Raw genomic sequence first — 27,499 nt, forward strand, 5'->3', positions numbered from 1 at the left:
GCTCTACAAGTGATCAAATAGCAACAGAGTCAATATGCACAGTAACAAAACAATTAGCTGGACTTTTATAGTTATCATTAAACCTCTAGTCACGAAAGATTAGTTGATCAATTTATTTGTGTATCACCTAGTTACCAATTTAACTGCTTAACAAATTCAAAAATTAAATTAAAAGTTTTCATAATCTCTGGAGAAAGAGTCGTTGACCAAAAGCGCACATCACAAAAATTACCCAACTTGAATTAATTAACCAGTAAATTTTTCAAAAAAATTTTGAGATATAAACACAGGTTTAGCCAACACATGTTTATTTAACTGAATGAGAGTCTTGAAATAAAGTATCATATTCTGTCACCACAATCTCAGAAGAAATGATGTGTCTTTAGCTTGAATAAAATTGGATTTAAGAAAAACTATGCTGTGTTTTGTTCTTTTTTGTCTCATTTCACCAAGTTTTAGCAAAAACTTTCTCTGGTCAAAGTTTAGAAACACTGCTTAAAGACATATGTAGATTAGATTAGAATAATTAACTATGATAATTTTCTGCCCTTGGGTAGAGGGAGTTACTCTTCCATATAGTCAAAAACAAGAACTCTGGGCAATCACTGAGAAGAACTTTGCCAAGAGTGACTGGCTCTACAAATTATGTAGCCCAACAGACCAATCTGGGTCCAGGATTAACACCGTATCATAAAATATCACAGTCCACCATTTCAAAATCCAACTAAAATCAACTATGGAGAATTCTGAATTTCTTGTATAAAATGAAACACAGAAAACACTAAAAATGATTTTACATTTTTCATTTGCCTAAATATCTAACTTTTAAAAAGAAAAAAACCATCTTAAGAGTATTATAAATGATGAATTACTGATGTTATGAGTAATACTAAAACTTCTGGAGAAACATTTTTTATATTTTTAGTATTTTCCTTTTATAAACTTGTTCTAAAAGCTACAGATATGCCATAAACATCACACATTAACTCAAACATAATTTGACATTATGCATTTTACATAAGTCATTGAATATCCATAAAAAACATATGTAGTCAAAAAGACTTCACCTTCCAAAAATCATAAACTACTACATTTCCAAATCAGGCTTTTTAAGTCCTTGCGCTCAGAGAAAACCGACTTCTCTCATTTCCTAACGACATGTGTTTTTCTATGTTGATGACAAAAGTACAGTTCTTGGAACTCAAACTCCATCCACAATAGAACAGCCCATTTATCTGGCCTTGTCAGGAAATGAGGTGCTCCACAGAAATGACTTTTCCAAATAACTTAAGCATATCATGTTCAGTGCCAGATATATATTTTTTTAATTTTAATAAGTCACTGAGATATTTTTTCTTTTTACATAGTTGTTTTTCTTTGTCAACAGAAGATACTAGATTGGTAGTGAAATTTTCCCTAGAACTCCCCTACATGAACCCACCATTATGCCACACACAGGACTGTGGTCTACATCTCCTTGCAGTTTTCCCACCTCCTTTAAAATCACATTATGAGATAAAGCCACTCTTGCTAGCATTGTGTCAAACTGGAAAACACCACCACCATTTTACCTACAAAGGAAGTGAGGTTTTCACAGGTCAAATAACCTGTGGAGACCACAGACTAGTGTGTGGCAGAGCCTACTTATTCCAAAGCTTGTTCTCCAGCCATTACGTTAAATTAAATAAGTAAACACATTTTTAAAAATCAGTTTTTTAAAAAGATATTAAAGAAAGATCCCTAGGGCTTATGTGAGAGTCCTGTACAGTGAGGTACATGCCCAGAACTGCACTGAAGGAGTCATCAGGACAACTGGGGCCTGACGAGGTCACTTTTAGCTCTATCATTTATTTTGGGAGCCGGGTGTTGTGGGTTGAATTGTGTTTCCCCCCTCCCAAAATTCATGTTGAAATTCTAACCCCCAGAATGTGACCATATTTGGAGAGAGGATCTTTACAAAGGTAATTAAATTAAAACAAGGTCACAAGGGTGGGTTCTAATCCCATATGATGGATGTCCTTATAAAAAGAGGAAATTTGAACACAGACATATATAAAAGGAAGATGATGTGAAAACCAGGGAGAAGACTGCTGTCTGTAAGCCCAGGAGAGAGGCGTCCGAAGAAACCAACCCCATACACCTTGAGCTCAGACTTCTAGCTTCCCAAATTGTGAGATGATACATTTTTGTTGTTTCAGCCACCCAGTCTGTGATCATTTATTTTGGCCACAGCCCTGACACACTAACACAAGAGGCTTTAAAAAACTCTTTCAGGGTGCCCAAAGGTCTTCCCCCTCCTTTTATGTGAAATAAGCCTATGATATGGAGGAGAAACTTACCATGCAATAAAGCTAAAAACATAGATACTGTCATCTGCAATGCTATACATTGTCTATCTAGATGGAGCCCCTCTTTGTACCACTGGGGAAAAGCTTGCTTTGTTGTTTTAACCTGGATTATCACAGTCTACATCAGAAATCCCAGAAAATAAAGAGCTCTGGGCAGCTTCTACCCAGAGCAGTAGCTGACCACAGCTTACTATAAATCCCCTAATGTCTCACTTATTTTCCCTTCATGTTGTTTTTAGTACAGATGAACAGTAAACAAACAAAGCCAGGAAGCATTTAAATAAATAGGAAATCTGTGTCACAATGGTAATTTTCACCATCTCAACAACTGTAACACAAAGAGCCAGATTTGGAGATTATCCTGGACTGAAACCTCTGCCCGTATCCCAGACAGAGTAACTGAGCAGACAGCTGGATATCCATCCTGGAAGACACCGACTCTCACATGCCTTGTTGTGGCCCAGCTTGAAATGAAAGAAAAGGAAAAGGGTATACTTGGTCACTGGGGAATCTTCAATCACAAGGAAACTGCTTGGGAGAAGAGCGTGGTTTGAAGCAAGACCAGTGGTGAACTTCAAGTCACCAGATTTTAAAAATCTACATGTTGTCCGTGTTTGAGAAGATGAGTGGGTGCAGGGCTATATGGAAGTTAGGTAAGAAAAGCAAAAAGCACCTATGTTTTATTATGCTATAGTCAATAACTGTAAGCTAAATGAGATCAAACTCATGATCCCATTTAATCTTCTCAACAACCCAAGGAGGCAAGTACTTTTATTATCCCTATTTTACAGATGAGGAGACTGAGGCTGAAGGAAGCTAAGTAAATTACAGAAGCTCATGGAATAATAAGCAGCATAGCCAGAATTTGAACCAAGATTTTTCTGACTAGAAAGCTCATACTTTTAATGATATACCAATGCTTAATTCCCAAACAAGAGCCATTATTAAAAAAAAAAAATTAACTGTTTAAAATAAAGACAGCTCTAAAAGTCATGAAAAATTATCTGTTCAAATAAAACTTGGATATTTATCAAGAAACACTCATAAAAAGGAAATTTCACAGTAGTTTAGCAAAATGGCTTCTAAGAAATTCTTAAAATATATGTGAACCACGTGAAATGAAGGGGAAATGGTATACACAGGAAGAAAAGCAGGGCATGGAGTCACTTGAGGAATTTCTCAGTAAAGAATTACACCAGTGGTAACTGAATCACAGGCTTAACTTTTCAGCACAGAGAAAATGACCAAAGCCAAAGCTTTGAACATTTGCTTTCAAAGTGTGCCATTTATTCCATACCCTCTACCACAGAAATTACAGCACTTACCTCTCTCTGGAAAAAATTCCAAGCGTGAGTAAGCCACCGGTATCTAGGTAAGCCATAATTTGTCATCCTGGCTTTCAAAGTGACCATGTCTGACCACTGAACTGGAACCTAGAGATAAACAAAATATCAACAACTGGGACGTACAAACACACACATTCAGTTCAGAAACACAAACATTCCCATATTCACAAATGTAATCGCTCACACACTCATATGCATACTTGGAATGTATTGCAATTAACAAATATTATTTTAAATTTATATTTGTTTGTGGCCTAAAGTAAGTTCAAGGTTATTTACTTATGAAACAATCTCTATGTGTAGATATTTGCAGTAAATGAGGAAGTTCTTTACATTAAGCAAAGAAAAAATTTAAAATCATTTAATGCCAATATCAAGCTGAAGGAAATCACAAAATAAGCAGTTTACCGTACATCCTACAGGTCCAGCTAAAGAGATCCTCATAACAAATAATCCCTGCCCAGAAATGCCCTTGGACTTGATTTCATAATGCTATGGAGTCGGTTTTTGAAGTGACTGCAAGAGCGCGTGGGTGGCTCCATCAGTTAAGTGTCTGTTTCGGCTCAGGTCATGATCCTGGGGTCCTGGGATTGTCCTGGGATCGAGCCCCAGGTCAGGCTCCCTGCTCAGCGGGAAGTCTGCTTCTCCCTCTTGCTTTGCTTCTCTCCCTGCTCGTGCTCTCCTCTCTCTCTCTTTCTCTCTCTCTCTCTCTCAAATAAATAAATAAAATCTTTCCAAAAAAAATATGAAGTGACTGCAGATTGTAGTACCAAAACAAAGGGATAAGAATTAAGAGGGGAAAGAATCCAGCTCAAGTCATGCCTCACTCTGGAATAAGTGTGTAAATATCTTTCCAAATATTGGATTTTGGACCCATGTTAGAAATTTAGGAAAAATACCTCTCAAATTAAAGCACTTTTTGTGCTTCTAGTCTCAAGTCACCTAGCACCGTGTCCCTTAACAGAGTGTTTAATCATGACAGAGCTTAAGGTACACAACACAACAGTTGGCTGGAAATCTAGTCAGCGCATCACTCAGTGTTTTATCTACAGTGCCCCGGGGGGAAACTGACGCATACACCTCCTAGTCTCACCACACATGTGGTATTATGTTTAGAATACGTAACTGGGAAACTGGACAGATATCCATATCTGATGTATGTAGTAATACAGACCAGGATTAGCCAAGCAAGCCTGACACTAACTCAAGATTAGGACTATTTTGCAATCTTATTTTAAAAATAGCAGTATCAATAGAGGTAGTTTAAAAATTCCTGACCACAAAAGTTCTTCATTGTTTTCCTTTGTTAATTCTCTTTTTTTATTACTTGGAAATCTACATACAGAAGAAAACATGCCAACACTTGGGCACACAACTTTGTTCCCCCAAAAAAGGTCTGACTGGGTGTACTTCATGTTCACACGGTTTCAACAAAGTTCAGGGAACTAAACCAAAATTCAGGCTACTCATTATAAGTAATTATTTCATATCCCTTTGAGGGATATGGAAATAAATGGAAATGAAGTAAATGAAGTAAATCTCTAGAAATTTATAACCTGAAACAGTTAATATTATTGATAAATTTTTCTAAAGAAGGAATAATCAATAGGAAGTGACAAAACGACAGAAATAACAGGGAAACAGACTGATGTCAAATCTCTTGATTTGGTTGTTAGAACATTCTTATTTTAAATTTTATTTTGCAAAATAAATATCAGCTGTTTCCCTCTTGTAACCACAATCGATGTGCGACCAAATATGGCAAGAAACAGAGGAGATCATTGAGGTTCTGGCACAAAATACTGTGATTTGGCCATAAAGGAAAACACACACTTACTGGCTTCTTGCATGGAACAGCTAAGAGTACAAAGCCCATTCTATGCAAAGGCTGGGTTCTGCAAAATTTGGCAGCTAATAAACTTTAATGGCACGTTTCATTCACACTGCTATTAGTGCAAAAGCAATAAAAAAATTCTGACAAACTTTTTTTCCAAAAGATCATTTGCCACATTTCACTCGAAACAGCCCAACAGCCCTTGCTTTATCCTGGTAACTTAATGGGGAAGATTTACATAAGCAAACAGTGGCCTATGCACTCAACTGAAATGGCAGCGTATATCCATTTGGTACCAGGAAGATATTTGCAGATGGCTCCCTAACAGAATAGAAGAAAGTATCTTCTAGAATTAGATGATATTAGAACCAAAACATTTCCTTTCAAATCCCTTAAGTTAATTCATTTCATATTTGTTATAACTTAGGAGGTTTATCAAATAATAGTATGACATAAAAGCTATACAAACCATTTCAAAATCCGTAGAAAGAAAACTCATTTCTAAAACCCTTTTAATTATCAAAAGGAACATAATCAAAAGCTATTAGTGGGCGCCTGGGTGGCTCAGTTGGTTAAGCAACTGCCTTCGGCTCAGGTCATGATCCTGGAGTCCCGGGATCGAGTCCCGCATCGGGCTCCCTGCTCGGCGGGGAGCCTGCTTCTCCCTCTGACCCTCCCCCTCTCATGTACTCTCTCTCATTCTCTCTCTCTCAAATAAATAAATAAATCTTTAAAAAAAAAAAGCTATTAGTAATAGTAATTCTACGACTACTATCTACCGCTTGAATGTCAGGGAGATACATGTACTTCCTGAAAACAGAAAAAATTAGAAGCGACCATCTCTTTATCAATAAAACCCAGAAACTGAGTCTGGAACCAACTACTCTTTCACTCCCCAAAATACATGATGTTTCTAGGGATGGAGTGAAAATATGATTCTCAAAGACAGCAAGAACATTCTTATTTTAACAGGAGATTTCATTTTGAAGAAAGTTCTTAACTTTATTAAACTAGTCAGAACCTGCCCTGACTTTTCAATTTTTAATAGGAAAAAAATAATCATGAATTCTCTCTTCTTACTAAGAGTTGTCAGACAGGGGAAGCATGAGTGTTTCAGGCGGGTTCAGATGTGTGGCAGCGCCAAAGCCTCGTTTACATGCAAATTAGAGTATGCAAAGTACCATTAGTCTGTAATTATCGCTTAGCATTCAAACCAGTCTCACAGTACAGTAACGGATTCACCACAGAATCTTTAATAACTGTATCGGTACCGAAAGGACTTCACTTTTAGTATACAACTGCTGAAATGTCTCTCTAAAACAAATACAAAATAATCTCCCTCTCTTCTTCAGAGCTCACATGTTAAAAAAATATGTTGAAGGTTCACCTGGGGAACTTGTCGCAAATGTGAATGCCCCGTCCCTACCCCTTCTTCTTCTGCCTTTCCCTCTATTCTGATTTAGCGGATCTGGCCTAGTGCCCTCTAATGTGCATTTTTAAGAATTGCCTTGGATGATTCCTCCTGTAGACAGTCCAAGGACTACTTGTTGAAAAACATCATCTTCCCAAAACAAAATGACTCTATGATGCTTAGAGTGGAAAACTCTGGCCACCATGAAAACAGCCAGCAAACAGACATGAAAAGGTGCTCAACTTCATTGGTGATAAATGCACCAATTGTCACCAATGAAGCAGGCAAACATTAAAAAAGTAATAATGCCCTGGGTGAGCAAGGGTGAAACGCAAGTGATAAACCCAAAGTAACTGGTAAAATCTTACGACTGAGAAACCCTACCTTTGTTCATTCTCACTTAGCTCTGAAAGTTGATTTCAATTGATAAAATGAAAGCGAAAACATGCTTAAAAGCTGCTTTCATGTAGCCAAGTCTCAAACTATGAGAGTGTTTCTAGGCTGAAGTAAACACACAGCAACTCTTCAAATATAGTTCTTAAAGGAAGATAGCTCAGCTTCTTGGGAACAGAAGATTCATGCTTCCTAGTCATCAGGGTACAGCTGAGGTGGGCATTTTATGAGGCTTACATGTCGATTTTCAAACTTTCCCAGATCTTTCTGTAAACGCGAATCTTTCCTATTATACACTCAGAAGTTGGCAAAATTATTTTCGGACATATGTTATTTCTAGTCTATTATATGGATGTTTAAGCAACCTGTGGAATTAAAGACATACAGTACAGCAAATAAAATATTACAATTTATGATTTGGAACCATGTGTTAGACACAGACAAGAAAATATTAATTTTCAGAAGTATTGGGACCATGTTTACAGTATAAACATTCAAATTAGGGGAGCTGGGTGGCTCAGTGGATTGAGCCTCTGACTTTTGATCTAGGCTCAGGTCTTGATCTTGTGGTCATGAATTTAAGCCTCACTTAAACAAACAAACAAACAAACAAACAAAAAACTTTCAAAGCCATAATCATGTGCCTAAATAACTCCAAAGTATATGATTCAAAAGGCTGAACTGGATGTTGTTCCAGATCGTGACTACTTCCCACTTTGAACTCACCATAATTTCCTGCTCGTATGTCCAAACACCACAAGCCAGTTCTACACAGAAAATGACAAGCAAACTTCCAAAGTACTGTAGAAGAACAAAAAATTAATGCTGTTAGGATAGAATCAAAATAAAATATGGTCATCAAAGACAAGCTAAATATTATTCAGTATTGTTTACCCAATGGACAAGAAAACAGAGGCACATATTTAAGAAGCTCCCTTGGGAAGGGATGAGAAAAGTGTCCGCAAATTGAGAAAAATCTACAGACAACATTCGATACTCACCTAAATAGGCCATTTGACTAGTGCTCTATTTATCAAGTACTTTCATAATTCATTCACTCAAGGACCTTGTGAAAGGGATAGGACTATCTCATTTTACAAATGACAAGATTAATGCAAAAAGTAGACAATGTGAGTTGCTCAAGAATGTGCATAGTAAATTTGTGGGGGGTGCTAGAGCTTTGCTGCTGTGTTCCGTGTACTGCACCTCGACACCTCTCCAGTTGTGGAGGTATCTTTGCAGAAATAAACAGTAAAAGTGTGAGAAAGAATGGGCTCCCTGAAAGTTCTCTTCACTAATTCCGGCAGAAATAATGGTGACATGGATCTTCCGCTCCTTTTATGTCACTGGATCAGGACGAGTGTACCTGGTAGTGATGATTATTGACTAACCCCCTGTACTGGAATGACATCTCCCTTAAGGGCAGGAACTTTATTTTTACAAACTGGGTGCTCAGTAAATATTTGTTACTTAAACAGATAAATGAAAACAAAGCGGAGTGATACCCTAGTAAAAGACAGGAAGCTGCCTTGGGCTGGGTGATCTTTACGGAGGTAATTTTTAAGATGAGTCACTAATGACAAGGAGAAGGCAATGCTGGTAAGATTTGTGGAAAAGCAATCCAGGAAGAGGAAATACCAAGTGCAAGGCCACCTTTTGGGTCAAGCCAGTTAGTTAAGAACTCCGAGGTAAATGGAGCACAGAAGGGGGTGGTGGGCACAGGGAGTGTAAGTAGATGAGATGAGAAGTATAAAGAGCCAGATCTCCAGGGGCAGTAGAAAGGATTTTGGCTTTTATTCTAAGTGTAATCAAAATCCAGCAGCACGTGACACGGTCTGACATACATTACAAAAACACAATTCTGGCTGTTCTGTAAAAAAACAACCTGTAGGAAAGCACAGATGCGAACAGGGCAACTAAATAAAAAATTGCTGAACTAGGATGGTAGCAGGGAAATGGGGCGGGGGAGGGCAGGGAATGGACTGATGATAGGATTGTGAGCTGTCAAAACGTGAACGCTCAGTTTCTTTGCTCATGATTTTTGCCAAAAAAGGGAAGGAGGAAATAAAAGATCTAGAAAATTGAGCTGATTTTCTACTACTTCCAGGATATATCCCTATGATTTAAAAATATAAATCACTGCTATTAGTTCTAATTTGCTTCTTTCATATAAAGACATAAATAATATATACATGGCTGCATAATCTCTTAGAGAATAACGCAGTCTGAAAATCAAAATTGGTCTAAAAGATAAAGTAATATTTTCTTAAGTGTATCCCACTATATAAGCACTTTTATTTTCAATATATGCAGTACTCTTGGTCAGCTTCAATCTACTCAAATCTCATTGCCTTACTTTAAAGATTTTAGCCTTAAAATGATGATTAGAAGAAATTTTGTGAACCCAGCACTTCAAGTCAGTTTTTCTCCAAACTCTCTTTCGTGGTTTATTTAAGAGATCTATAGACATGAACAATACCACATGCGCACAAAGAGACCAAATAATTGTATGCCAGATCCATTTTTTTTCTACCTTTGATAAGACCCTACAAGACAGTAAGACTTCGGAGAAAAGTTACACCATGGGATATTTTTGTTTTCCCAAATCCATAACCTAATTTTTTTTTCCAAAATTGATGTTTGGTTATAATGAAACCAAAGCAGCCCTGAAAAGGCAAGACATCCCTAAAATAAAACATAGACATGGTCGCTGTTGCTGGTCAGGAGATAACTTTACTGTGCCTTGGGGGTCACCATGCAGATTTCTGGACTGATTTTATATCCTTGTAAGTCCCGCTTGAGTCACTTCTCTTGTTTCTCGCCTCCTGGAGTCACTGGCCAGTTTATGAGGTCTGTGCTGCAACAGCAGAAATGCCCTGAGCACAGAACCAAGGGCAAAGTGCCCAGATATAAGCAATACTTGCAATACCCGAGTCACTCTGCCAGGCCTTCGGATCCAAACTGTGTAGTAACTACATGCATGACAGCACCTCGGATTTCTTATAGCGAGCTTTGCCGTGGGTTAGCAACACCATAACTTAAGCATCCCCAGGAATGCATAAAGTATATATAACTAAAACAATCTCTCATTAAAAACTCAAAACTGAGGGGTGCTTGGGTGGTGCAGTTGGTTGAGCATCCTATCCAACCCTTGGTTTTCGTTCAGGTCGTGATCTCAGGATTGTGAGATCGAGCCTCCACGCTCCGTGCAGAGTCTGTTTGAGATTCTCTCTCCCTCTGCCCCTCCCCTTCTGCACTCACGCGTGCTCTCTCTCTCTCTCAAATAAATAAATAATCTTTAAAAAAAAAGTCAAAAAAACCAAAAACTCAAAACTGAAATTACCCATCATGGGAAGGAGGGTGTCCATTTAAGCTGGACACTCCTTTAACTCTGGGAAAACTCTAAAACGATTTTATCGTTCAGATTTCCAATGATGTCATTTGATGCAAGTTCTTCCATATAAAACAGTTCTTCTGTCTTTATTCTACTTAGGAGCACAGATTCATTTGACCTTCAGACGGAAAATAAAAGTTTTAACCACATTATAAGACTTCCTTGGACCAAATTAAATCTCAAATTTAATTCAAATCATAAATATATGAGTATGAATATGTATATATTTTTTGCAAACGATGCTACAGCTTTGTGGTCAGCTGCCCTTGCTTTGTTGTCATTGTGTTGGCCTCACACATCCAGTCTTCTAATTCCAAGGAAAATGCCAGATCCATTGTTAACACGACATACAGAGATCAACCTCATTCATCCCTACTTTTTCTTTTCCAGTGAGCTCCGAGGCCTCCATGGTCATCTTCATATTGACTATAGCCCAGAGAATCACTCTGCCACTGTTTCGTTTAAGGGCTGGATCTGAGTGAGGCATCTGTTAATCCATAGTTTGAACAGACCAAAGCGAGCAAAGAATAAAGCAACAGCTCCCACTGACCTCTGCTATGGTATGAAGTGCACACGCATATCATGTTTCACTGCGAAGCCACCCGTCGTCCTCGACAATATTGGGACCACGTATATATCTCCCCTGACGGTGTCAGCCTGTGTCTCCCACACTTCTCCCTTCCCCGTGCACACTCCCGGCTGAGATGGTCTGCGCCAACCTAGTTTGCAGACCAGTCTGCCCCTCTCATCTCCTTGGGTGCTGTCCTGCCTGAATGGTGAGAAGAGCTCAGAATTTGCAGTCGGAAGACTGAAGTTCAAACCCAGCTCTGAACACACGCTGTGACCTCGGGCAAATCATTAAGCTGGCCTGGCTTCAGTTTGCTCGTCTGTGTACTGAAGATAAAAATAAAGCCTTCCTTGCTATTACCATCAAGGCTGATATGATACATGGGAAAGTGGTTTGAAAAATTTTTTTAGTTTTAAATGTGTAAAACGTATACAAATGCTGTCCGCAACCATTCTGTGACGTACAATCCAATATTGACTTGTCCTCTCTTCTCCTACAGAGAGCCTGCGTTCCCCACAGAGTGACGCAGTTTCTTCCTCATCATCATTTTCCAGCGTTTCCTCTCTCGTTCTTTACCACTTTACTTTTCTCCTTGCCTCCATGTAGAGCAGGGCTCCCCTGTCTGCTGAGCACCAGGCCTCAGAGGCTGTGGCTTTTAAACCAGTTGGCTGCCTCACACACAGGTCACAGAACTCGCTTAAACGCCCGACCGTCGGTTCTGGCTGGGAGGCATCTTGTTCTTGAACATTATTTTATCCCCAGTAAGTACCTATCTCAAGCAGCACCTGTCACGCAGCAAGTCGTCAATAAATGTTTGGTGGAAATAACGATCGGTTTACCAATGAAAAAGATTTCCTTGCGATTCTCTAATTTGAGCTGAGTTTCCTGCTCACATTTGACTCCCTTTGACTTCTACTTACACATTTAAAGAAATTTTAAATATTGCCTCTCTGTTTTACTATTGTCTTCCTTGTGGATTATTCTATGATAATCCAGGGTGCCTTTAAACATTCGGGACAATTTAACAAAGCTAAAGAAAAGGAGCAATGTACAGACTCCCCCATCTTCCCTCAGCTACTAAGAACTAAACATTTCAAACAAATGTAGAATGAGAAACTGGTTATGCAAGGAAATTAGAATGCGATCATTTGCATGACAAACTATTTTATTTGCTTTAAAAATTATTCAATACAAAGTTCCTTAAAATAGCTAAGTTCCTCTACTGTAATTAACTAAAATTTGTGTTCTATGAGTAAGTTTTATCTTTAAGCATCAAATAAGGCAAGCAGACAACAGGACACACACCCCCCCACAAATGATGCAATTAATTAGTGATTTTTTTTTTTTTCCACCGAACCTCTCAAGCTGAGAATCATTACCTTCAGTTAAAAAATGAGAGCCCTCTGTAGGGTACCACCACAAAGAGTATGTGGCTCTGGGCTTACCATATTCTTATGTCTCTTACATGCAAAGGCAGAGGTACTCTATGTTATTTCTAGCCAACTCATATATTTTGTATATACCACTCATTTCATAGATACATGTACATGTGTTTCTATTATTTATGGTATTTAACAAATGCTCTAGTCTACATTTATAAATAGCTTTATTGGGGTATAATTCAGTTGTAAGTATACAGTTAGATCAGCTAGTATAGATTAAAACAGGATCCTTTAAAGAAGATGTGGTCCATACATACAGTGGAATATTACTCAGCCATCAGAAAGGATGAATACCCAACTTTTACATCAACATGGATGGGACTGGAGGAGATTATGCTAAGTGAAATAAGTCAAGCAGAGAAAGTCAATCATCAAATGGTTTCACTTATTTGTGGAACATAAGGAATAGCTTGGAGGACACTAGGAGAAGGAAGGGAAAAATGAGGGGGGGGAATTGGAGGGAGAGATGAACCATGAGAGACGAAGGACTCTGAGAAACAAACAGGGTTTTTTGAGGGGGGAGGGGAGATTGGTTAGCCCAGTGATGGGCATTAAGGAGGGCACGTACTGCACGGAGCACTGGGTGTTATACGAAAACAATGGATCGTGGATCACCACATCAAAAACCAATATAAAAAAAAAATGAGAGCCCTCTGGAGGCACCTAATGGCTCAGTGGGTTAAGCGGCTGCCTGCAGCTCCAGTTATGATCCCAGGGTCCTGGGATCCAGTCCCCCCCCATAATCCCTCCCACACACATGGGGCTCCCTGCTCGGCGGGGAGCCTGCTCCTGCCCCTCCTCTCTGCTCATGCACTGGCACAGGCTTTTGCTCTTAAATAAATAAATACAGTCTTAAAAAAAAAAAAATGAGAGCCCTCACTGGGTCGGATAAAAGAGCGCATAAAACGTTGTATGTGAAATTGCTGTGTTGACTCTTTTTAAACTAGACAGATGAGAAGAACATGGGCTCTGAACTAAAATAGACTTGGCTTCAGATTCTGGCTCCTATACATACCAGTTGGATGAACTCAGGCAAACCACTAAGCCTCAGTTTCCTGATTTGTAAAATGAGAATGTTAAGAATTACCTCGCGGTGTTGTGTGAAGGATTCAATTAGGTAGAGTGCTATTGTGTAGTAAGCACTCCCTAAATAGTAGCTATTACTAACCATATCACAGCATCTATTAGAGAATATGAACTCAATGAGGACAAAGGGTACCATTTTGGCTTAAATACTTAACATGCTGACTGGCATTGAGCAGGTACTCGAGGCCTATTTCTTGAATAGGTATACTGTAATCAGAGGATGATGGTGAGTAACACTGTTCATCTCCTTGGATCAGGATCAGTGGCACTCCCACTAAAGGACATTTAATCCCACAAGCTATTTGATAAAATCTTTACAAAATCCCTATCCTGTGAGAATATAGCTGGTATTTTTCCAAACATCTTTATTAGGAAGCTAAAAGCAGGAAGTGGTGGGTGGGGAACCCAACTTCTTTTTAAAAAGGATTGAAATCAATTTGTTATTTTAAACTAAGATTGGCCACAAAATGGTAAGAATGGCTTAGGTTAACCACTCCCTTGGTCCACTGGAAGTATTTGAGGAGGAAGAGAAGGACATGAAATCCCACCTTCCTATTTAAGCCCTTGGTGACTTGTAAGTAAATGCATCCCCAGTAGAAACAGAGGGGATTTATTCCTCACTATTAAAGGTTATTTCGTCTCATTGTATGTATACAGACAAAATAGTAAAATCTCAAGGAGGTCCTTCCTTAAATAAACATTTATTTATAAAAATGATTTGGTTCCCTGATACCGCCCACCCCAGGATTTCCTCCTAAAGAAAGCAGATTAATAAACATATGCCCCTATCCCTTCACCCTCCTGAAATTTCCCTAACATAAAAATAAAGGGATTTTTTTTTTTTAAAGGCATAAGCCCGGGGGCAAAGGAAAAGGAGACAACAGCAAGTATAGTTTGGAATGTGCAAATTTCTCAGCAGTTCCCCCCCCCCGCCCAAAAGCTGAAGCCTTAACCAGTAGTGAGGAAAGTTGGACACAACTGAATCCTCCAAATGCTCAGATACTGGCAGCTAGGATACCACTGGATGTGGGTGAAGGTAGGGCTAAAAATAGAATGACTCATTGCAAACCTGTTTAGGAAGAAGTTAGACCCCAAGTCCCTTTCCCCACACTAGGTAGCTGGGTGACCATCCAGACCCAGCAATATAGAAGTTGGGGGTATATTCTGTGGAGACAGTAAAACAGTCTCAGGACTGGGGACACTAGCTACAGTGGAAGATAAAGTACAGTACTGGAAAAGAGAATTGAAGTTTAAATTTACATACCTTTTCCACAAAGGTTCAAAACTCCAATCAAACCAAAATAAGCATTGGATTTCTAGTAGAATACCAGAAGCTAAAGGGCAATGGAGGAATGTCTTCAACATTCTGAGGGAAAAAAATGATTTCTAACCTGTAATTCCATAGTTAAAATTATCATGAAAAAGCAAATAAAGCCATTTTTAGCCATAGAGGCTTTTAAATTTTATCTCCTCTGTATGCTTCTTCAGGAAATTACTGGAAGATGTGCTCCCTAAAAGGTGAGATTGAACAGAAAAGGACAATGACTTGGAATCCAGAAAACAAAAATGATTTCTAAAACAAGAGAGAGGCAAAGGAAATCCCAGAATGGTAGTAAAGGGATAGCCCATGATGGCAAGGGTTTCAGTGGGCCTAGACTGGAGCAGGTCTAGAATGTTCTGAGACAGATTTCTTAAAAAAAAAAAAAAAATTGATAGGATGCCCCCAAATATTTGAATATATAAAGAGAACAGTTACACCAGAGTGAGTTTAAGAGTTGAATTAGACAGAAATACATAGAAAATAGAGTTACTAATTCTAAGAAAAACAAAGTATTATTCTAGAAAGAAAAATTAAACCCAGTACTTTCCCTGGCCCAACTGCGAATAGCATTTACATCGTTATAATCTTAAAGACTGATCTATCCAGAGTTATGACATATCGGTGTTGAGTTGTGATTGGAAGTGTGCATGAGAGATTGGGACATGGGGGCAGGAAAGGGTGTCAGATCTCCATCTTAATAAGTTCTTCATCATAAGAAGTCAATGGATAGTCCTTAAAGCTAAACACTAAAAGAATGAAAAGAGTTACATAAATATGAGATTTAGAGATGGGGAAGTAAATTCTCAGGGAATCTGCTAAAACAAAATTGAAAATGGCTGCCTCTTAGAGTGGAAAATGGGAGGGTGGGAGACTACTATTTCTCATATGAAGGCTTTGAGAATTAACTGTAATTATGAAGCACCAACCCTGAGGTCTCTCTCTTTCACTAGACCCTGTTTGACAATTTGGATCTCTCCTGCAATATTGCTCATTCAAATCACACATCCGGTCTGCTTAAATCAGTTGGTGAGTTGGATTATTTTCCATGACAGTTGATTTCAGTCACAAAATTATGAAGCTAGAACTCTATGTTATGGACAATTCCAATGACGGAGGCCTGGATTTAGTTCACTTTCTGGAGAGATATATATGTTCGTATATTCAAGTATTGTGAGTATATAACATTGAAAGTATATAAAAGTGTATTAAAAATATGTAAAAAATCAAGTATACTTATATAACTAAATATGCAAATATGTGTATGTGAGTGCACACACACACACATACATGTATGCACAAATAATTTATTGTGCCAGAGATTTACATGCACTATATAATTCACTCCTTAAAAAAAATTACAGAAACATCATTATCTCTATTTCTTAGAATGAGAAAACGGAGCTCTAGGCATATTCATCCACAACTGAGAGGCAACAGACCACTAAGTCTTTCAGAGCACAGGTTCTGAAGTCAAGCATCCTAGATTCAGATCCCAGCTTTACCCCTTGATTGTTTGGGCAAACCACTTAACTTTTCTGTATTCCAGTGTCCTCATCTGCAAAATGGGGATAACAACAGTGCCAACCCCATAGTCTGGTTGGCAGAATTTAATGAGTCAATACATGTAAAACACACAACAGTGGCCGGCACATAGCACGTGTTCTATGAGGGATGATGGTGGTGGTGTTCGCAATACCTCATGAGCCACCATCTCTAGACCCCCAACTTCTTACCTTTCTTATCTTTGAACTAATGGGGAATGACTTAGAACCTTATGTTCCCATCTTTGATCTTTCCTAGTTGGAAAAAAAAAAAAAGACTGCCAATAATATCAAAATTTTAAGAATGGCAAAAAAATGTCCTTTTTCTTTCCACCTATGATGGCTAGTTAAAGACACAAATGCTGTTTTAATTGCTATGTAAAATCCTTGACAAGTTATATCAAAAATTGCATCTTTTCTTTTTATGTTTTGAACGTATATTAAGTCAGTCAGATCAGCTTCTTCTCAGTGTAAAATTAGTTTTTCTTCTTATTCACATTTTACAGTTTTATAATGAAGTCCAGTGCCATGTAGCCAATGAGTGCTTAACTGCTCATTAAATGGAACTCTCATAAAAGCTCTACTAAGGGAAAGTGATTTATTTTCTTTTTACACCTTTAATTCTTTACTGTTAATAACCAATAATAATAAAATTTCTAAGAAAGTAGTATTTGTTTTGTATAAAATATCAAATAATTTTCACTTTTGGAAAAATAGATTAATTTTTAAATTTTCATTTCTAACTTTTATCAGTCTAATAAAAACATAAAAGCAATCTGTCCTAACAAAGCCAACCAATGTATTGAGTGTTGAAGAGTATTAAATTTTATAAGCAGTTGAGAAATATAGGAGAAATATTTTTTATTACTAAGAGCCTTTTTATAGAAAACATCCTATTAATACAAAACTTCTATCTTCAGTCTATCCAGCTTTATAGAGAGAGGAAGCAAAAAAACCTATATCCAACCTACCACAAATAGACCAGGCACTTATTTTCCAAACTGCTTTTCTATGTAAATGCCAACTGGAAATTAATTTTTACATTAAAACAAAATTATAATGTTTTCCTTGAACACCTTTACCTAAGTTTCTCTGTGCAAGCAAGCAGATAATCAACCAAGTATCACAGAACACTTTCAGTAAGAATATATTTCACTGAGAGTAAAGTAAAAATTATAAACACTGTGGAAGTTATTTTAACCTGCTACTTTCTTAATTTATAACTAGAAACTCAGGTCGTTTTATCGTAAGTAACATTCAAAATAATTTGAAACCAAAAAAGTCATATTTGCTTATCTTGGAAAATTAGTACCACCTGAGATTCACCTCCCTCCAAATAAAAGCGATTTCAAAGTATAACGTACTTGACTGGACAATTTAATATTTTTAAAACATGGTGCCTTTTGACTCCTATCTACATGCCACATACTCAGCACTTTTAATAAACAAAAAGTTTGATTAAAAGCCTGCATTCATGAAATGATAAATGATAAACTCCAGTCTCCACCCTGTCAAATACTAAACTCTGCAAGTTTTCAGTGCTAAGTATCTCTATGTCAGTTGTTTATTTTTCCTTTCCTGGTGATTGGAGGTTTAAAAATATTATATTACTTATAGTTAGTAAATAAGAGAATTCCAGTGCCAAATATTTGTACAAGATAATGGAACAGCTGACATTCTGTTAAGAATCCACGGGAACTAAACTACTAACAGTCCAAGAGTACTTGCTGCTTAAAATATATACCCACACAAAGCCTCTGTTTAAGCCTGGTCTCCAAACGATGTCATAGGCTTGGTACTTTCCGACGGCCAATTAATTATTCACTGTGTCCTATGTCTTTCTACAAATTCTTCAAAGAAAAGGCAACATTAAATATCCTTTCTTTTCAGAATCATAAATGGAATGAGGTCAGTCTAATTTAGGAAAAAGCGGGAACTATAAACCAATTTTTGAAGAAACACAGTCTTGTAACTGCTGAGCCCATGCAGAAATTCAAGGTAAGGTACAAAAATACGGGCAGGCTATGGTCCTTTGTTCATGCTTCTGATTGAATAAATATAGAAGAGTATTTCTAATAACTTCTCTTAATTTGCGCTCCCTTTCAATTTCATTTACACCGGTAATTGCTGAGCTAATTTCTTTATCAAAGATGTTGCTGAAGCTCAAATTTGTCCGTATTTGCTTCATGCACTCTTCAAACTATTTGAGAAATGTGTTACACCAGAATCTGAGGGACTTAGCCAAGGGCTTCGAGTTCCCAGAGTCAACGATCTGTATCATGGGAGGTAAAGCATTAATTCAGGCAGTCAAGTAGTATGATAGACAGGTTACCACATATACAGCTTCTGTTGCTTTGTAAGCTAGGTCAGCTCCAGCCCGCATGCTCAGCCTTAGCTCCAAAGATTTACAGGGTGTTACTGGTCTCTGAAGCTAGGGCTCTCTTTACATATTCTGGGGCCGTTCCTCAGAATTTGAGACAGAGCTTCCCATCACCAGACCCTGGGCAGGGAAGTGCAAACAGGAAGAAGCCTTAGCAATATCCTAAGCAACAATAGCCAAAAGAACACCAGACTCAATTCTTATCCAGATTGTGCTTCTCACTCAGACCCAACCAAATGTGGCCAGATCCCTCCCCAAAACAAGAGGGGCAGGAGCTCGTTATTGCAGGCACCTTTAGGACAACATTTTTTATAAGACAACAGGTTAGGAAATTGGAAATTTTAAAAGACTGATGTTTTATTGGGCGGAAAGAGAGTTTATACTTTAATATCAGCCAGTAACTTTTGAACCTATCTGTAACGATGTCTGTGAAAGTATCTTCTTCTAAATCACAGTCTTTTAATTATTTGACCCTTTTTCAGGCAAGATAGGCACTTTAACTTATTTTTCTATATTCTCCAGAATAACCACAAACCCTAATTGTTAAAAAGAGTATTAAAATAAAGGGTTCCCTTTAAATTGTACAAATCCACATATACAAATATTTATTACAAGTACAGAGGTGTGTGTGTTTTTTTTTCTTGTTTTGATAAATCTATTCAAGTAAAAACACTTTCTTCCTGAGCCAAAAATATATTTTTTTCCTTAAAAGAAGAAAGTATATGAACATAACTCAATTCACAGTCATGTTTAATGTTCAGGGAAAGAAAACCATGTGTGAGTAATGATAAAATCTTTAAACTCTCACAAAAGTTGTTCAAACATCAATAACTCAGTCTAATTGATAGAAGGACTAATTTGAATTAAATAGCATAAATTACAGAACGATTTTAAAGAAATGCACCCTTGTTGCAACAAATATTTGAGCTATACCAGTGTTGAAAAGTAGAGATCTTCTAAGACCTGCTTTTATAAACAGACCAACGATTATTTGAAGGGAGTGTATCCATTATCTGCGGGTAAATGCTTCACACGCTTGAGAAGTTTGTTCTCGAACAAGTTAAGCAGTTCTACAACAATCCTCTGATACCAGTCAGTTGTTTATGGAACTTTTTTTCCCCCAAAGCTGGAAAATTGCTGCGGCACTCCAAAGAACTACTGTTCTAACCCTTCCCCAAGAGTCCTTGAACCTGGCTTGTCTCCCCAAGGGCACCTTAGCCCAGCACCCAGTTTCCTGGTGCCTACTTTAGCTCGATGACCATATTTTTGCTATGACCCCTGAACTAAACACATCCAGATGAACAGAAATTGTTTTATAATATATATCTGAAAAAAAATTCTAAGACATAAGATAGACTTCCCCACCTGAGTGCCTTTATTTCTTCATCAGTAAAGGCACCCTGTTAGAATAAAGTATGTCTTCCATTCTCTCTCCTATCATTAAAAAAAGGTTTTCTAAGGGGTGCCTGGGTGGCTCAGTCGGTTAAGAATCTGACTCTTGATTTCAGCTCAGGTCATGATCTCAGAGTCCTGAGATGGAGCCCCATGTTGGGCTCTGAGCTCAGCACAGGGTCCAGCTTGAGATTCTCTCTCCCTCTGTCCCCCGCCCCGCTGTGTGTGTGCTCTCTAAATAAATAAATAAATAAAATCTTTTTTTTTTTTAAACAAAATTCACATTTTATTTAGGTTGAAATAAACTATACAAAATTGATTTTCTTCACCAAAAATAACAGCAATATTTTCTGTATTATTCCTAGATAAACCACAAAACACTTATTTTTGTAGGTTTTCCAGGTTTTTTTTTTTTAAAGATTTTATTTATTTATTTGAGAGAGAGAATGAGATAGAGAGAGCATGAGAGGGGGGAGGGTCAGAGGGAGAAGCAGACTCCCTGCTGAGCAGGGAGCCCGATGTGGGACTCGATCCCAGGACTCCAGGATCATGACCTGAGCCGAAGGCAGTCGCTTAACCAACTGAGCCACCCAGGCGCCCTAAAATCTTTAAAACAAACAAACAGAAAGGTTCTCTAAATGTGAAGCTCCTTTAGCCCAGAGTGGCTAAACCAGGTAGCTGTTTTCTCCAGGTAAATGAGCAGAAGGCTCAGAAACAAGCAAGAACAGACACTGCTACCAGCATTAAGTAGGAAAAGATAGATCACATGATTCTTAGGCTCACAGAACTTCCAGCTCCAGAGGAGGTATGCATGACATTCAAGACTCTTTATAATTTGGCTAACGCTTACATAGCCAACTCTCTGCCCCGCATATCTGGTACATATTTACCATATGACTGACAAATGCCCTTCTCCAAACACATCAGGAGCTTCCAAGTCTTATCACAATTGCTCTCTCCACCAGCCTTTCAGTGCCTCCAGTACCTTCTCCCCCCGCAGGGACCCTTCTGTAAGCCATTGTCTATCTCTGCCTCCCAATTCACCCCCTCTGAAGAAAATTCTTGGATAATCACTTATTTTAGAATAACTCAAATATATTGCTCAACAAATACTAAGTGATACAACAACAATGTTTATACATTTCAAATAAAATTTAAATTGGTGTTTCTGTCATGTGAGCTGAGAAGATTCATTTTAATCTGAGCACATAACCAGGGCCCGTTGTCTGGTTATAAGGGATATTTTATCTGATAAAAGGGAAAAGCATATAGATCACAATCCTGAAAAAGTGTTTTAAATTTATGAAATTTCATGAAAAAACCCTTAACTTTAATTCATAAGCTATTATTTCGTCATCGGCTTCACGAGACACTGCACATAAAGTAAATACTAAACATTTTTCTAAGAAGTTTATCTGAAAGCTACTTTCCTCATTGGCTGAAACGACACTTCTCTCACCTTTTACCTGTATTCACTTGCCCTCTTATCTCCGTTAACTTTTAGAGAACTGTTTCCCGAGTCATCTAGACAGCTATAGGATTTTAAATGAATGTCTCCTGTTTTACATTTGCCAAAGGAAGTCAACCGACTGACAACGTGGAAGCAGATGACAAAGCAAAACTACCGCACAACCCTGAATTTGCCTCCGAGGTCCGGTTTGCTGCGCCAGTCACCAGCACTCATAGCTAGGACAGACCTCTCAGTAGCTTGTGTTGACATACAGACACCTGCTTTAAACTCTGTGCAGACCAAAGACGTTCACCAAATTAACGCATATACATGTACATGGCTTATATTGAACCAAAGCTATATCAACTGTATATATTAAGAAACAACAGATAACAAAGCTTAAAATGTTTACCATGACAGAGTACACCTAAATTATGCACAGGTCAGAAATATAAACACTTGAACTATTCACACTTCAAACCCCAAAGTAAGCAAAGAGTCCAACAAGCACTCAAAATCCTGTCACAAAGACCCAACGCTAAGGGCCTGAATATCACCCAGTTGTCCAGGGTCCCCGTCTCAGACACATTGACTTTTAAAGACATCTGCTTATGTGCTTTTCTGGGGCGTAATTAGAGTCAGTCAAACCAACAAGACTGAGGAAACAGGAGGTCACGGAACTCTGTCCTGGGCTTTTGTACATACGAAAGCAAGTTGTGAAAACCGAGCCTCTGGATCCAGAAATGCCTGCATCATCTTCAGTGTCCTCTGCCTGAAACCTTTTGCGAGTTTAACAACTAACTTTGAAAACGGTAGCTTTTAAAGAATTCTAGTTGAAATGTCACAATAATCTGCATGTGTTGAAGAGACGTGTTTCGATCATATGAAAAGTGCATAAACGTAGAATAATACCTCATTTCCTGATGTCAAGTAATACGAATATTACTATCACGTGCAGCTAAATGTATCCATAATTCTATTTCAGCAAGGTCGACTGGATTCAGCCACCTTCCATCCAGTCCCCAAAGTCGTAGTTCAGACCCCAGCCACGGCTTTGAAGACTACTGTGTAACCACTAACAGGGCTTTTCCAGATCTCCAGCCCTAAATGCTAGAAAAACCCATTGGTTCTTCATAGCCCAAGGGACAACATCAGACGCTCTCCTACAAAGATCTTCACAAGTGGACTCCTTCATGTGCTTCTCGCTGCGCACTGACACCGTAACCCCCGGAATTTCTAAGTTTTGCCTAAACTTGCCATGTTCCTTTACTCCTCTGTGTCGTTGGACACTCTTCATGTTGTTCTAAAGCCCCTTGCCTCCCCTTCTCCGCCAGAAACCTCTGACACATTTTCAATATCTTTTCAAAGTAGCTCAAATAAAGACCTTCCTTCGAAACCCGCCAGAAGTCTCCAATCGCTCCTTACTCTGTGTTCCCACACTTTTTTATTCATAACTTTAATACCGTATTTCGCTTTTTTTTTTTTTTTTTTTGTATTCTCCCCTTTCACCTTTGCATCTCCAGTGTCAACCACAGACTGGGTACACGATATCTGGTTAAGGAGGGAAAAAGGAAAGAAACAGGGATGAGGAGCGAAGAAGGGGAGAACGGAAATGAGAAACGGTTGGATTCTTTGACAAAAGAAGAGGGAACTATGGCAGAATTTTTAGAGTTCCTTTCATGATAAGGACATTAAAATATGATATTTTTAAAGATTAATTGACTACTGAATGCCTTGGACTTATAAATTAAAAAATTAATTACTCTTATATTTAAGTCTTACAGAAATAATGCTGATTATTAATTAAACATATTGTAACAGTAGCTTGGTGTGAAACACCCATGGGCTCTGAGCAAGGACTGTTTTTGAATGCTAATGATGGCAACTAGCGGCTGTATATCTTTGGGCATCCTTCCTTCCCTCATCTGTAAAATAAGTCTAACCATATCAAGCTGCTGTATTTTCTGAGACAACCGGGCAAAAACACTGAGCAGATGCTGAATATGCGGTCAATAATTTGATGGACCTTGGTTGAGAAACATAGTTGCTAGGCTATCAGCCAACATCATAAACAGAAAATAATAAAGATATTTAACTTAATAGTTTAATTTTAACTTAATTGGTTATGACTAGCTATATAATTATAAAATATATAACCACTTGAAAGAAGGCCTTAAACAGAGAGCCTGTAGAAAATTACTATTTCAAGATATTCTGGTTTTACATGATGATTTCAACCAACAAAAGAACCGAGGATAGTTAATTTCCTCATGGCCATTAAAAATTTACCCGATTTCCATTAAGATGATCATTTCAAATCTGATTCAATCACAGTATATTTTAAGAATGCTTTACAAGTGCTTCCATATAATCACTAGCCATATGTAAATGTTCTGGAATAATAAAACTGGAAAAAAAAAAAAAACCCACCTTCCCTTTGAAACACAAGGTCCTTGGTCTTAAATGTGTGAGGTGCTTCCAAGGTAAGTCCTGACCAGCACTTGACTAACTGGTTTGCTGGAGGTAGAATGTAGATTAGCATCGCACTCTGACAAGTGATGATCTCCTGATGGTGACATTCAGCTGTTGTCGATATTGTAAACATGTCTGCTCAATCTGTTTACATTCCCCTGAGCCGGCACCGCTTTACTAATGCCTATGTTAATAGCAAGGTAGGACTGCAGTAACAAATGAATTTCATTTAGTCTACAGCTAAAAGCCTTGAGAGTAGTACCCAGCTAAGGTTTAAAACCAATTTCCATTTAGCTTCAGTTTCTCTTTTAAAAAGAGAAGGAATTTCTGCTACTAAAATCACTTTGAAAGTCATGGCATATTCAAGTTTATTTTCCTAGTCATTTTTGGCTTGTTTTCCTAATATAATTAGGATTTAATTACTCTTATAAATATAAAAAATATATTCTTACAAATACATAAAAGTTTCTGTTCTATGACAATTTCACATTTATTAAGAACAAATCTAGTTACAGTAGGGTTGCTAGATTTAGTAAACAGAATTCCTGGATGCCCATTTAAATCTGAGTTTCAGATACACGATATATAATGTTTTGTAGATGTATATCCCAAATAGTGCATGGAACACGCTTCTACTAAAATATTATTTGTTGCTTATCTGAATTCCAAATTTAATTGGATGTCCTGCATCCAATATGGATACCTTATAGGGGAACCTTGAATTAAGGTATTTTCACAACTTGCATCTATAATTCAATAGAAGGGTCAAAGTTCATGACCAAAGTTCACCAGAAATGTTTTCCTATGGGTAGCCTCTTAGCCCGCCCAGTTTTGGTATTTTTGGGGACTGGTGTGAGGGGAGGGCAGGTTGGTTATAAAGACCTGTTTTGAGAGTCTCCCACTTTTTCTTGATCAATCCAATGAATAATGGTGTTCTCACTTTTACTTGAGCAGTGCCATAGCCCAAAGGCCAGCTCTTTTTTTTGGTAATCATTCAAAAGATATGGCAACTCTCAGAGATACTGGTTGTCTTTTTGTTTTGTTTTGTTTTGATGGAGATACTGGTTGTGTTAAAAAAAAAAAAAAAAAAAAAAAGCTTCTTCCTGCTAGTCTCATTTATAGGTCTTAAAAGTGAAACAAGACTTCTATTACAGGAAAATGAATGAGTTGGATTGAATGCATTGGACTTCTTTAAATATTAATTAGGATAATAAGCTAAAGGGCACAAAGGAAGAAAACGTGAGAGTTGCCTTGCAAATATTTGCCAAAGACCTAACATCCTGTCATATTTTGCATTTATGTCCCTCCGCTCCTTTAAGAAAGCATTTCCCCTTAAGGATAGAGAAAAAACTAAGGGTAGATGCAGGGAGGCTGTGGGATGGGCTAAATGGATGGTGGGGATTAAGGACGGCACTTGTTATGATGAGAACTGGGTGTTATACATAAGTAATGAATCACTAAATTCTACTCCTGACACCAATATTACACTATATGTTAACTAACTAGAATTTAAATTAAAATTTGGGGAAAAAAAAAAAAAGAAATCATTCCCCTTGAAGAGGAACCCTATCTAAGAGTCAGGCTTATCCTTTTTTATTTTATTTTATTTCTTTTAAAGATGATCATTTTCATATGGGGTTTTAACAATTTCAATATAAATTCAAACAATAAACCTGCTTGAAATCAACCCTGGTGTTCAAATAACATCCAAAGATAAGGTGGTGAGGATGGCAGTTTATTTCTTGTACCAAAATGAAGATCTACTTTGATTCCAGTATAATTACAGTTTAGTGGGTCAGTCTCCTCATTGAAAATATCACTCTGTTCATGCCTTCCTGGCTCCAATCTTCCCTCTGAGAAGCTGGCTGCCTACTCGCACTGTTCTAATGTCCTGTCCATTATTCGATTTGATAAACATATATGAAAGCTACAGGCAAGGTGAATAGTTCATACTACCAAGTTGTGTGTAGTCTGATAGTTAGGGCTGGTTATAAAAAAAAATTTATGACTAAGGAAATGCGCTGGGCTTCAAAGGTTGAGAAGCATCTACTAGAGACAGTAAAGGCCCAGTGAAAATGGGTTTGGCAGTCAGAAATATTGAGGTTTGAATCAAAGCTCCACACATTATTGCTGAGTGACTTTGGACAAATTACTGAACCTCTCTGAACCTCATTTATAATTATCTACCTTAGATGATTGTTGTCAGGTTGAAGAAATGAAAGATCATAGGGAAAATGTTTTATATAATGTAAGAAACATTTATAAGCACTTAGGAAAAGACAGCAACTGTAAAGTAAAATAGTGAAGCTGTTAAAAATATATTGTACTGGACTGCCACAGTTTGAATAGCATATTCTCCATTCACTAGCTAACTCAGGCAAATCAGTCAATCTGTGCCTCATTTCCTCATCTATATTATGGGAATAACATCATCTATCTCATTAGAATTGTGAAGGAGACAAAATTGATTAATTCATATAAAACTATTTATATAAACTACTTTAACATCATCATCTTTGCCATTATTATGGTTTCAGTCCCCCATGTCACCTTTGCATCATAAGGTTCTTTCCAGCCTCATAAAGTAGCCTTTCATCACAGGTATCTATGACTCTTCCTGCCTCAAGCAGAGACCAAATTACTTGGTTCTTCGTCAACCTGCTTTACGAGCATTCAAGCAGCCTAATGGAATGCATAAACGGTTCTCAAAATGTGTTCCTAAAAGTCTTTGAGGTCCATGGAATATGATATCCCACCCTACCCAAACCCACAGTCCAGGGATCATCCAGAATCACACAAGTTGGAGACAGGGGGAAGATAGTTATTCTCAAATTGTTGTGTAAATGGGACAGCATTCTAAGATTGTGGTTTTTGTTTTGTTTTGTTTTTTAAGATTTTATTTATTTATTTGACAGAGAGAGAGATAGCACAGCAAGGGGAGAGGCAGGCAAAGGGAGAGGGAGAAGCAGGCTCCCAGCTGAGCAGGGAGCCCGATGTGGGGCTCGATCCCAGGACCCTGGGATCATGACCTGAGCCGAAGGCAGACACTTAACCGACTGAGCCACCCAGGCGCCCCTAAGATTGTGGTTTTAAAAAAGGATTCTGAGAGCAGGGCACCTGG

General features: G+C 37.9%; 1 protein-coding gene across 1 annotated transcript in view; it reads right to left on the reverse strand.

Annotated features, from left to right (window-relative positions):
• TSPAN12 (tetraspanin 12) overlaps nt 1–27,499 on the reverse strand; it is a 63,121-nt gene that overhangs the window by 18,760 nt on the left and 16,862 nt on the right. The window contains exons 5-6 of the mRNA XM_044920065.1: nt 8,059–8,133; nt 3,674–3,781 (exon numbers count right to left, since the gene is read on the reverse strand). Of these exons, the coding sequence (XP_044776000.1) occupies nt 3,674–3,781; nt 8,059–8,133 (183 nt within the window). The remainder of the gene's footprint in view (nt 1–3,673; nt 3,782–8,058; nt 8,134–27,499) is intronic.

Source organism: Neomonachus schauinslandi, chromosome 12, assembly GCF_002201575.2.
Source record: "Neomonachus schauinslandi chromosome 12, ASM220157v2, whole genome shotgun sequence".
In the NCBI taxonomy this organism is placed as follows: domain Eukaryota; kingdom Metazoa; phylum Chordata; class Mammalia; order Carnivora; family Phocidae; genus Neomonachus; species Neomonachus schauinslandi.